The sequence below is a fragment of the Salvia hispanica genome, chromosome 3 (assembly GCF_029641045.1).
Source record: "Salvia hispanica isolate PSC_SH4W2 chromosome 3, Shi_PSC_v1, whole genome shotgun sequence".
NCBI classification, from domain to species: Eukaryota; Viridiplantae; Streptophyta; class Magnoliopsida; order Lamiales; family Lamiaceae; genus Salvia; species Salvia hispanica.
The window spans coordinates 27307514-27320629 of record NC_142694.1 but is presented as its reverse complement, the minus strand read 5'-3'; the positions used below and the strand labels follow the sequence as shown (position 1 = coordinate 27320629).

General features: G+C 37.5%; 1 protein-coding gene and 1 pseudogene across 1 annotated transcript; one reads left to right on the top strand and one right to left on the bottom strand.

The window, feature by feature from the left end:
- Window positions 1-218: 218 nt before the first annotated feature.
- Window positions 219-2680, bottom strand: LOC125215447 (G2/mitotic-specific cyclin-2-like). The gene is made up of 11 exons (XM_048116866.2): window positions 2499-2680; window positions 2324-2405; window positions 2172-2228; window positions 2023-2068; window positions 1788-1928; window positions 1582-1707; window positions 1351-1440; window positions 1042-1263; window positions 865-963; window positions 601-779; window positions 219-515 (listed from the first exon to the last, which is right to left on the bottom strand). Exons 1-11 carry the CDS (start codon window positions 2542-2544, stop codon window positions 380-382), a joined length of 1224 nt encoding a protein of 407 aa, XP_047972823.1. The 5' UTR covers window positions 2545-2680; the 3' UTR covers window positions 219-379.
- A 6519-nt stretch (window positions 2681-9199) lies between these two features.
- On the top strand, window positions 9200-11371 carry LOC148930477 (uncharacterized; annotated as a pseudogene).
- The last annotated feature ends 1745 nt before the right edge of the window (window positions 11372-13116 follow it).

Genomic DNA, 13116 nt, shown 5'->3' with positions numbered 1-13116 from the left:
TTTATTTATATTATTTATATATACGATATCGATATTGCTTAAATTTTGAAATATTTACTACGAATAAATTAATGGTGCATCCAATGCACGGGTGTTACATTGCTCTGATATCTTTTCTCAGAATGAACTAACGTAACAGGCTATTATTCATATCCCATCGGGTGGTACATTGCTCTGCTATCCTATTATATCCCATTCAAATAATACGACAACTGGAATATGAAATACATTCTCCTATGAGAGAATAGATAATTACAATTATTAATAAAAATAAGTACAAAATCAGAAAGTTACATGTCAATGATTAATGAACAAATTTAATAGCCACGCAACGCGTTGTGTTGCAAGGACTATCTCATTATTCTGTTACATATTTTGCCTACTGTACAAGAAAATCTGCAGGTTTGCATCTTGCCGCATATCCAAACTTAGCCGTATTGTATTTTCTATGAACTCCAGTGAGTTTCCCGGCAGCCGCCTTCTGGTGGAACCCCACGATCATCCTCGAACATTCCCTGCGCCAAGTAAAAAAAAAAAGTGAATAGGCATTTCACAATAGCATCGCCTAAGAAAAAACAGATTTGTAGGATCAAGACTCACAGTAGTTGATCCTCTAAGTAGCTAGTGTGCCACTCGCATGTCTTGCTCCACTGTGCGACGCCATGGATCGAACACTGGGCCGTGTATATCGCTGCAGCAGCCAGGAACGACGGGGGATACTTGAGCATCTCGTATTCCACCAGACAAAGTTCAATCAAGAAGTATGAGAGTAGCTCGAGCTGTTACACAGCAAGGGATGTCAAGCCATTTTCATGTCAAGTGAATGTGATCTGATCGCGATAGTTACCGTTGTATCTAACTCACCTTGCTGTCGGACTTGGCCGCCTTGAGGAATCTCAACATGAAAACATACGCAGTCGGGGTTGACATGTTGAACTGCAGAGTATTGAGCATCAACTTCTCCTGGAAACAGATGTGATCATGTTAGTGTTTTTTAGCCTTGAAACAGATTAGGAGATGATCGAGTTGAAAAACAGCTACCATTTTGAGCACTTCTTTCCTCTCGTAAGCCTTATCCGATATAAAAACTAAGTCCTCCACAACCGGAACTGCAACTTCCTCATATTTGCAAGCCAAGAGCATTGCTACTAGACCGATAAGCTGCAGCTCCTTTCTCACCACCGATTGCTTTGCTAAGAATCGATCAATCAGATTTACTGTTAGAAACAACGTCTCTTTCCTCAGATCGAATTTGTGGTGCACCTGTTGGTAAACAAAATTCGGTGATGATGAGTTCAGCTCCACTAGACTAGCAAAGCGTATGCCCTTAATCAAAGTGTTGCCACCTACCTCTATGAGCCAGTCGATTAGGATGGCCCTCATTCTTTCATTTATGTCCGGTTGTTGTGACATATATTCAGGCAAGACATGGCTCGCACCCTGCACCAATCGTACGCTAGTATAAATGATTTTGATTCAAGCTGAGCTCGAGCTTAAGCATATAAATCGTTGCTCAATCGAATGAGGAAGTTCATACTTGTAAAAACGACTAACTTAAAACATCATTCATTCCAAGCTTACCTCCATTTTCTTGTAATAAGCATATAGATCCTCAACATAGTCCACAACACCAAGCGGATTCTTTGCATCGCAAGCATCGATGTCTGTACTTGTGTCTTCAAATATGTCCTCCATTTCAACCTCCTCCTGCAACGAGCCTCCTCTAAATCACTCAATCATTTCCAAAAAAACCAAACAGTGATGAGAAAGTAGAAAGTGATGCACACCATTTGATCCTTGTCTCTCATTTCAATTTCCGAATGCTCCAACGACATTGGCACTGGCTCATGATCAACTTCAACATCTGTCAAAGCAATGTCCTCCAATACCGCGGACTCATGCTCAGATGTCTTCAACTTAATCGCTTCCTATACAACACCGAATTCACCATAAAACCGATTAATCACAAATCCTTTGCTGAATGAGTTCAACAACTTCCGAATTCGAAAGAGTCTCACTTACCTCCACACTAGGATGCCGCTGCACTGCCATCACAGCAGCCGAGTTCCTTAATAAATCAAGCAATCAACATCAGCTAATTGAAATCTATAGCCATAAAAAAAATGCGTCTAAAAAGGGAAGCATCTTGAAATAAAGAGGTTTGATCTAACCTAACAGTTGGCCTATGTCCAGAAAATCCAGCTCCATTGTTACAAACCCCTCCCACTCTGTGATTCCAGAATTAGAAATTTGATCAATATATCTCTAAGAAGCAAATTCTCGAACAATATCTAAACTTATAACCAAAGATTTAACAATTTACTTTGCAAATCCTCGCTTTTTCGCAGCATAACTATGTAGATCATGATTGATCACACTTAGAGCTCTTCTATTGCGTCCTCCACCTTCCATTTTCACAAAAAAATGATCAAAATCTCAGGGGAAAAAAAAAGGATGGAGCTTTCAAGCAACTTCAACGCGTTTCATCAAACAGTTACCTCGCACATTTGTGGGGCCTACGTTATTCTCTTTGGATATAACCATTTTTCAAATATATTTGTTGGATTATGCGAAGAAAATGAAGGATCAAAGAGCAGTTAGGTCTGTTAAGAGAAGTGAAGCAAACAGTATTAAGTAGTTTCCGAGTGAATGGAGGAGCGGAAACGGAGCGGCGTTGTTTCCTTTTTTGCGCTATAGTTTATACCTTTCAAACGCAACGGCTACTTCAGTTAATTTCATTCTTTCCGTAGAAAGAAGAATGGATATTGATACACCAACGGTCAAATGAGTTGTACCACTATCAATATTCGCTAAATCTATTGTTTCGATTTTTGTCTTTTTATGAATTTTAACTCTTTAATGCCATTATTATTTATTACTATTATTTGAGTAAATATAGAAGTTATGAATGCTAATAATTTAATTGTTTTATTTAATGCTCAAATAATTGATACTTATTACTTTTTCTATTTAATTGTACTTGTTTTTTAGTTCTTATATTTGATTTTTAATTTTTATAGTAATTTGTGTATTACCATGTATAACTACGCTCTCTTTTTAAACTCAGCCCGTTTTCCAAAAATAGAATTATATTTTTTTTTCCAGACACCTAAAAGTAGAAACTTTCGCTTTTAAGTGATGAATCCAATAATCCAATAACATAAATTACTATTTTTTCCTTCTTTCTTTTACTTTACCTATCTTTTCCTTTTCTCTCTTATTTTCTTAATTTTGCATTAAAAGCTATGTTGTTTCCAAAGTTCCTATTTCTGGTAAGTTGTAATTTTTGTAAAACCATGCATAACTATTAACTACAATCATATTTAAATGCATAACTAGAGACCAAAATAATGGGTGAACTAAGATGTCATTATAGTGAAGAGTTTGGAGTCTAGTTCGGACGTTGTAGTTCACTATAACTGCAGTTTAGTTCATATAAAAACGTTTTAATTCATAACACATTGAAATTTGGTCTTTATTTATGTATTAAAGTGTATTTATGCGCAGATCACTAATCAGTAATCACAATCCTAATGCATATAGAATGGAAAGACATAATACCATGCATACTAGTACTGCCTAGAGACATATTTGGAATTATTAAAAGTATTTTAATTAAATATTGCATTTAGTTTTAATTTATTATTTTAATAAATCTTTAATTAAAGCGAGTATATAATACAAATATGATTTTGACTTGCGGGTATGATAGAACCATACCCATAGTCCCATATCATAAATTTATATACTACTACTTCATTGTCATTTAGGGTTAGGCGTAGCTCTAAATGTGTGAATAAAAATATTTATATCGGCTGTCGTAAAATATATTTAGTGAACTAATTATGAATTTTATAATGACATTTCTCACTCACAGCCCTTGAGAATAATCTAATTATCAAACTAATGTATAGTATTTTTTATAATTTATTAATGTATAAACTGTTGAAATTCGAAAATTAATTTCTCATTGTGATTTAACATGGGGCATAAAGACCATTTACATTACAATATAAATTATTACGGCCCTAAGTGAGTTTGTGTAGAATTTCTACAAGTCACGTGCTAGTAAATTATAAAATACTCCTATAAAATAATCCGATCATTTACAAAATGGACGAAAAGTAAACATAAAAAATTACTACCTCCTTCCCCCAAAATTTGCCACACTTTGACCCGACACGGGTTTTAAGAAATGTAATGGAAAGTGAGTTGAAAAAGTTGATGGGATGTAAGTCCTACTTTTAAAGTATTAGTTTTATAATAAAATGTGAGTAGAAATGAGTTAATGGAATATGAGGTCCACTACCAAAAATGATAAAAGTGAAGTGTATCAAATTTTTAGGGATGGACCGAAATGGTAATATATATCAAATTTTCAGGGACAGAAGTAGTAACACTCATGTATAAAAGAAAATTAAGGGGGGACAATTGAAATTTGAGCAAAGTGGTATAGTTTAACTTCACCGCAACATTTGATGTGTTTAAATGACGACTATGGACGTATTCATCTCACCTTGAGTCAATTATAGAATTGAGAATGAGAGAAAGATAATTTGTAGAGGAAAAAAATTGAGTGAAAGGGAGTTTTTTTAGTGTCAAAAAATTTATTCCCTCGTCCGTGAAATATTATTCACTTTGTTTCTGTTGCATTTTTAGTAAATGGACCTCACTTTTTACTAACGCATTATACTCACATTCTATTATAAAATAAAACTACTCCAAATAATAATATATAAATGTAGGACTTACATTCCACTAATTTTTTTCACTCACTTTTATTCACATTTCTTAAAACCCGTATCAAGTCAAACATGGACAATATTTTACGGACAAAGAGAGTATATGATAAATGTGGTATTTAAAGATGAGTTAAAGGATAAATTGGATGATAAAAAATGAACAAAAAAAACTTTAAAAAATTGATAATATTTGAGAAGTAGAAAATATTTACTCTATCTATTCCACAAGAGCATGCGCTCTTTCATTTTAGTTGGTCACACAGGAATATGTACTTTTTATTTTAAAAAGTCTTTATACCTTAATGAGCTGAGACCCATCATCCAATAATAATACATCAATCATTTTTTCCTTGCATCTCTCTTACTTTATCAATAGTGCTTTAAAGCTCGTGCTCAACCAATAGTGCATACTATTGTGGGAGGATGAAGTATTATTTTTATGAGTGAACTACCTCAAAAGTCCTTAACGTTTTCAATTGTGACACTGGAGATTCCTAAGAAAAAAAAATATCTTCAGATGTCTCTAACCTTAAACATAATCACGTATCTTGTTTTTTCTGACTAAAAGACCCTTCAGCCCTTAAAGGGAATTTTGGACAAAGCCAGTACAGAATGTGCAGTGGCAGCCTGCATGCTGACATCGAGCAGTGTTCATCGCCCGTTGCGATTTGACATCTTGTAGCGTCGGTTGGTATACTCTGTCTAGACACTAGAGACTCTCGCTTCAATTACACGCCACATGTACATATACACTATGTGTTTATTTACTAAAGTAAATAACACAACTCAAATATTTCACAACTCACTCTTCCTAAACACACACCTGCCTGTAAACCCTTTCTTCTCTTGCATGAATGGCGCCAAAGCGGAAGCGCACTGGAACCTCAGGCGCGTCATCTTCGCGGAATTCGTCTCATCGTAAAAAGGAACCCTCACCACCGCCACCGCCACCGAGACCAAGATCGGAGGTCACAGATGTGGATAAAGAAACATGGGATGTCCGAGATCCTGAGCTGGATTTTTTCTACTCGAAAGAGGAATATAGTAAGTTATGTTTTTAATTTCATCCGTATATTAGAATTTCAGTATAGATATCCTCAGTTTGTGATTAGGGCTCCGATATTGATTTTTTTTTTTAATATGTTTTGGTTGAGCTGGTTTGATTTTTTGTAAATTTGTTTGGTTTGATTTTTGTTTTGTTTATCTGATATTTTTGGAAATTTAGGGTTTGATTTTTTTCCTTGACAGAGGAAGATCCTGGAAGGTTTTCCATTGCTTTCCATCATGGTGGTTCATTCTTCCATATCAACGAGGAGAAAAAGTATGTTGGGGGGTATTTGACTTTCTTCAACTATTGTACCATGGACCAATTCGAGCTCCTAAACCTCTCGAGTATGGTGTTAAAGTTAAAGTATGATAGGAAGATGATATATGAGTTCTATTATTGTGATCCAAAGTACAGTGATGACTGCAAGGGGGTTTTAATAGGCGGCCCTTTGATGCCCATTATTGAGGAGCCACATCTAAAGGATTTTCCTCAAAGTGGCGGCTACTTCCACAAAGCTAGTTCATGTTTACCGTCCTTCTTTAGAATATGATCCGGACGGATGTCATCTGGATAATGAGGGATGTACTACTGATGATGAAGACGATGAGGTCGGGCATTTTAAATCGTTGGCCAACATGTGTCGAGATGAACAGTTGTTTACCTCATTCTATTAGTCGTTATGTCAGCAACAACAACCGGAACAGCAACATCGGAGTGTCGAGCCGGAGACCGAAGCAGAGGGTAGAGCTGCCCAAGGTTTACCGAACCGGCGGTTAAAACCGAAACCGTAACCGGTGGTTACGGTTCCGAACTGAAACCGCGAAAAATATGCCGAACCGAAACCGTGAATTTTAGAACCGTGGTTCGGTTCAGGTTCAAAATTTTTCGAACCGAAACCGCGACCGAACCGCCGGTTCCGGACGGTTCCGAACCGGCGGTTTCACGGTTCCGAACCGCCAACGCAATGATAAATTTAAACATAGTTAATCCTTATATTAAAACTATACTCCATTAAATAAAACATTGTTGAATGATCCGGTTTATGAGTTTTATACTCTTATATATATAATTTTCATTTTTAGATTTGGTAATATCCGTAGAAACAATAATGTGGGACAAAATTTTGTAGCAAAAATAACTTTATAATACTATTTGGTAAAATTGGATGGTAATTTGAAAAACATAAGATAAAAGATAATAAAATAAAAATAACTAAATTACAAGATGGAGTCTATGTTGTATGGTTTATGGTAATAACTTTATAATACTATTTCCGATTTTATTAATTAACATATTTTTTTTACGTATGGAATCTATGGAGTATGGATAATTATTAATAAATATTATCCAACATTTTTTAATAAACTTAGAAGAATTGATTACTTTAAATAAAGTATAATAAATTAACATTGGTTAATGTTGTAGTCTTCAAAATTGATTAGTTGAGTCTTCAAAATTGATTGGTTGACGGTTGGAGATGGCTGCACTATTCAAAATTGACTGCACAAAACACCATTTCTTTTATTTTTATTTATTTATTCTTAAATGTTGATTTTAAATTCAAATTGGATCTCATTTCTCTCTATTTTTATCTATATTAAATACTCCTCTTTATCCTTACTTACACTCACCTCATTTTAGTGTTAACAAGAATTTCTCTCTTCAATCTCTCAATTTAAACTACCCATTTCCTTGTTCCAATTTATTTTATAATTTCAAACTATATGGCAAAAAAAAAATTAATGAAAAAAACCGTGAAACCGCGAAACCGAACCTAAACCGCTACGAACCGTCCGAAAACCGGCGGTTCCGAACCGAAACTGAAACCGCCGGTTTTCGAACCGAAACTGAAACCGTGAAACAGCCTCACGGTTCGGTTCCGGTTCCATATTTCCCAAAACCGGAACCGGCGGTTCCGAACCGAAACCGCCGGTTCATGAACCGTGGGCAGGTCTAGCAGAGGGGTCTGGAAAGCAGAGTGGTCAAGACAGTGGTGGGTCCAACAAAAGGCAAAAAATATTCCCCTGTTGTGAACAAAAGAAACTCGTCGTCCGATACAAACGCACTATGCGAGCAAGAAACCGTAGATGAGCTTCAAGATCTACAAGATCTTGAGGATTTGGAGGGGTTGCAGAGAATGGGTATAAAGTACACTCCTTTCAAGCTGACCAAGGAGCTTCCAGTTTGGAGGCCTGGTGATCTTTTCACGGATCGAGATTTCTTCTACAAGGTCATGCGGCAGTAGGCGATAATGACGAGACGACATGTGCATGTGAAAAAAATGATGGAAAGAGACTTCAAGCCATCTGTAGAGGCAAGGCCTGCGAGTGGTATGTGTATGCAAGAAAGATTGAAACCCACAACAACACTGATTATGTGGTGGTGAATATGCAGAGGGATCATGTTCACACGGGCTCGCAAGTGTTGGATCAGAAATGGCTCACGACCAAGTGGCTGGCTGAGCGTTACATGGAAAAAATCAAAGCCAATCCTCATGTCCCATTGGCATCTATTCGGCAGTGTGTGGATGAGGAGTTCGGGTAAAAATTTGGTAGGATGAAGGCATATCGGGCAAGAGACACCGCATTAGAAGGCATCTTTGGGAAGGCGGGACTCCAATACCGAAGGCTGTTCTACTACAAATCTGAATTGGAACGGACACACCCTGATTCAAGTGTGCACATACACTATGAGAATTTCAGGGATCCTGACACTGTAGGCCCCATATTCTTGAGGTTTTATTGTTGCTTGGGGCCTTTAAAAAAGGGTTGGATGCGTTTTTGCCGTCCAATTATCTTCCTAGATGCTGGTTTATTACGAGGTATGTATAGGGGCCAATTGATGACGACCATTGGAATTGATTCCTACAACGGTTGGTGGGCTATTGTGTGGGCAGTGATTGAGACAGAGAGCTACGCTCAGTGGAAATGGTTTCTCTAGTACCTAGCTGAGGACCTTCAATTGCATGACAATGACCCTACATATGTCTTCATGTCTGATCAACAAAAGGTATGTCTTATGTGATTTCAGTATAACGTTTATACTTCAAATGTGATTTTTAAAATATTTATACTTTGTTTGTGATTTGACCTATACATTAATATTTCGATTGTGATTAGAGTCTAGATGTTAGCTGGGTGTTGTGTTGTGCTATGATATTACTTTGATATGACCTATTTTTGTACTTATATTCATTATACTTGTTGTTATATGTGCTAATGGGTTTTGTGTTGTGTTTCATTTGTAGGGACTTGCAAAAGCCATTCTTGAGAATTTCCCACAGAGCGAGCATCGCTTCTGTGTTCAACACATATACAACAACTTCAAGAAGCGATTCATCGGCGATCATTTTAAAGAAATGTTGTGGTAGCTTGCGTCGAGTACAACCAACGAGCAATATGAGGAGCAGATGGATGCGTTGCGGACTATATATCCCCAAGTACATCAATACCTACTCGGTGTTGCTCCAAAAGAAAAATGGGTGAAGGCATATTTCTCCTCACATGTTTGTTGTGATGTTATCCTCAATAATATCTGCGAGACCTCCAATTCAAAGATAGCGATTGCTCGAGAGTTGGCCATTATCACCATGTTGGAGGAGATTCAGACGAGTCAGATAGAGAGGATTCAGATTAGAGGCCAGTTGATCAAGACCTACGATCAAACACTGCCGTCCGTTATCAAAGAGATAGTGGATAAGTTGTACGTGGGGGCTTCTTCTTGAAGGTCAACATGGAACGGAGAGGATTCGTACCAAGTGCTGGGACCGTTTGCCCAGTATGTAGTGTCAACATGCGTGACTTTACATGCTTATGCAAATCATGGCAGTTGACATGGATCCCGTGCACTCATGCAATCGCTACAATCAACAAGAAAGGATAGGATGTAACAGACTACGTCTCCCGTTATTATTTAAGGTCCACAATGTCGATGTTGTACGAGAATGTCTTTTACCCAATCAATGGGATGGATCAATGACCCAAGACTACTACTGTTGGATTTGAATTGGCGCCACCAAGGACAAAGCGACAACGTGGACGGCCGAAGAAACTCAGGCGCGAAGAGCCCCAGGTTCGACATGATGAGAATGGAGCAGAGTCACTAAGGCGAACCTATATACTAAGATGTCGTCGGTGCGGACAAGAAGGTCATAACAGGAGAACATGCACCAATGATCCCCGTGTAGATGCTCGTACTGAAGTTGGTCAAAGTTCGTCACAGGCTAATGACCCACACACGACGGATATCGGTAACATGGTAGAGTCATCCAACTCGGGTCAAAACCAAGAGGTAGTATTCAGTACGAATATATGAATTCCCCATCCGTTGGGCATCTATTTTAATGTTATGTTTGTATGTTACAGACCAATCCAGCTCCTCGGGGACGGGGACGGCCTAGCACACGGCGGACTAGCGTCGAAGCCTCCAACCAACGACAAAACCAATAGTTAGTATTCAGTATCCATCAATATATTTCATATTTTACTCGTTGGACGTGAATTTGAACGCTTAGTTGTTTGTTGTAGACAATTCCTCCGAGGCCTACCATACGTCGGACTAGGGCTCATCCGCAGTGTTGTGGCCGTCGCGGGGATCAGGATTGAGTACTCGCATGTGGAACAAGATTGGAAATATTGGGAAGAATGTGAAGATTGAGAAGATTGGCTTCTGTATAAGTCTAAGTCTAAACAATGGTGTTGGTTTTTGTTAGGGGGCTTTAAGCCTTTTTTGTCAAACATTATTATACTATGCTATTATGACTAAGGTTTCTGTATGTATGATCACACAATATTTTGATGAGTTTTGATAGTTGTCAACAGCGTAGTTATGATATGAATGGGTTTTTGCGTATGTATGTTATTAATCATATGAACTAGTCTAGCACAATTATTTTGAACTAGTCTGCTTATGGTATTTTATCTTTTACGTCGTGTATTATTCCGCACAAACAATACTACTTTAGTCGTGATTATAAAAGTCGAGATATATATATTCAGCTAATAGCAAGTACTTCATTCGTGATTTTAAATCAGAGGAGTGGTACTTCATTCGTGATTTTATTAAACGTATGTAGTGACCTGTAGTTTAGGGGTTTATTAAATGGGACATAGAGAAATGTATAGTATTGACCTGTAGTTTCTCCACTGCTTCGTGCTCTCTTACTGCCTACAAGTTGACCCCATCAGGTTATGAATGGGGGAATAGCAACAAAGATGCGGTAAGCAACCCCCATGGTTACCTTCCTACGTACTACGAGAAGGTTAAGATGCTTTTGAGTGACCGTTTCCTTGGATTTTATATGGTAATAATACACTCTTCAAATTATATTATATGATTTAGTATCATCCATCGTAGTCCTTGTGTATATCCTAATTTGACCTTTTTACAGATCCCCGATAATGGTCCATGGAACTACAATTTCATGGTTGAGAAGCACACAGTGAGCATGAAATATGTAGTTAAACTTGGCACACCACTAGAGTTCTATCACGAGGATCATCGACCGACACATTTCCTCGACTTATCCAACTTGGAGGAAGGCGACACTGTCGAAGGCGACAGGGAGGACACTTTCACTTGATTATTTTAATAAGTATGTCAGAAATTGCATCTTGTTACCTAATTTTGTAATTATGAGTGCTACAAGCTAAACTAAACTCTGCATCTTAAGTTAAATCTAAGGACAAATTGTGTTGAGAAACTAACTATGATTTTGTGGACAAGATGTTCTCTTATAAGGAGTCATTTTATTGTTTCAATCAATGTTGTCAAATAGCGGCCATGTCGGCGCAATGGTGCTATGTCGTGGCGGTTTGAGAGTGAAACGTCATCGCCACGACGGTCATGGCCGCCGTGGCACCGGTATATCGACCATGGCCACTGTGGCACCGCCATATCCTGCAATGGCGGTGAATTTTGACTTTTTTTATTCGGTTTCGACTTTTTTGCTTCAATTTAAATTTTTTTTAATTTAAATTTTGACTATCCATTAAGTTATACTCAATAACCCGGCCCATTTCACACTCATACCCGGTAAGTTACCAAAAGATGATATGAAGCTGGCCCTAATTTCACTCATCTCCTCCCCTCTTACGGTAATTCTACCTGTGCTGCAACTCCTGCCCAGCCCCTCGCCGCAACCGCCCAGCTCCTCGCCGCCACTGCCCAGCCCTCTCCTAGCTTCGCTGCGCTGCCAGCGCATAACTCCAACCCCTCTGCCTCACCTATCTCAGCCGCCGCCCTTCAGTCTCTTCGGCGCCCTCCTGCCTCGCTAGCGACCTCCAGCGACCACTAATGGTTTTATATTTTATTGAATTAAAGACTTTACTTGGATTATTAGACGTGTATTACTTTTATATAATTTATTAATTGTTTTAAGAGTTTTTAATGTTATATTTTTATCATTTTCTAATTCTAATAATTTGAATTATATATAACTATATAATTATTATTTTATTTAATTAATTAATGACCGTCATATCCCGGCATACCGATACTTCATATTTAAAGGTCAGGTACGTTTTGTGTATTTTCATTCAAAGGTGTGGTACTTCATTCGTGATTTTTTAACACAAAATTGTTATACATGTTTGTGTATTTTGTATTTTCAATCAAATATATTGCACTTCATTCGTGATTTTATTCAAATGGGCTTATTCAACTAACAAAGTTGTTAACACTACTGGTAATGATTAAAGGAAAAGGAAAATGAAACAGTTAACATTACATAAGGAGAATAAGTACAACACATAACAACAACACTACAATCTTCATATTTCGGGACACTTTGGTTGCTTTATCAATTTGTAACTTAAGGCTTGCGCACTCCTCAGATTTTAAGCTCAATTTTAACTTCATCTCTTCACATTCGTCAGTTTTCAAACGCAATTTATCTTCAAAACACCGTCCATAATTTTGTGGCATCGGAGTTGTTCTTCAAACTTATCTCGTTCGAGCTTGATTTTTTGAAAGTAAGTGTCTTGACTTGGGGAAAGACCAGCATCAACCCATCGAAAGAATCTGCAATCATCTTCCTGCATAATTCATTCAAAATCATTACATTTCGTATCTGTAATGGAACATTTTCTTTATGATTGTACCATACCATACCTTCCATATTGGACAACGATAGTAACGTCGACCAGGATTAGCAGCCGTCCTAAATATCACTAGCTCAGCCTCAAGATCATGATTGTAGTTCTCAATATCTGGACGGGGCCAATTCCAATTAAAACTTGACCCGTACGACTTAGAACTAGAAGAAGACATTGCAACAAGCACCCGAATTACAAATTAAAAATTAACACATATTAAAAACTTATACGC

What these genes read in the sequence shown, in the direction of transcription:
- LOC125215447 (XM_048116866.2), bottom strand. Translation starts at nt 2,544, where the DNA reads ATGGTTATATCCAAAGAGAATAACGTAGGCCCCACAAATGTGCGAG. An exon ending in AGGCCCCACAAATGTGCGAG is followed by an intron (nt 2,406 to 2,498) that starts GTAACTGTTTGA and finishes TGAAAATGGAAG; the next exon opens with GTGGAGGACGCAATAGAAGA. An exon ending in TACTTAGAGGATCAACTACT is followed by an intron (nt 516 to 600) that starts GTGAGTCTTGAT and finishes TACTTGGCGCAG; the next exon opens with GGAATGTTCGAGGATGATCG.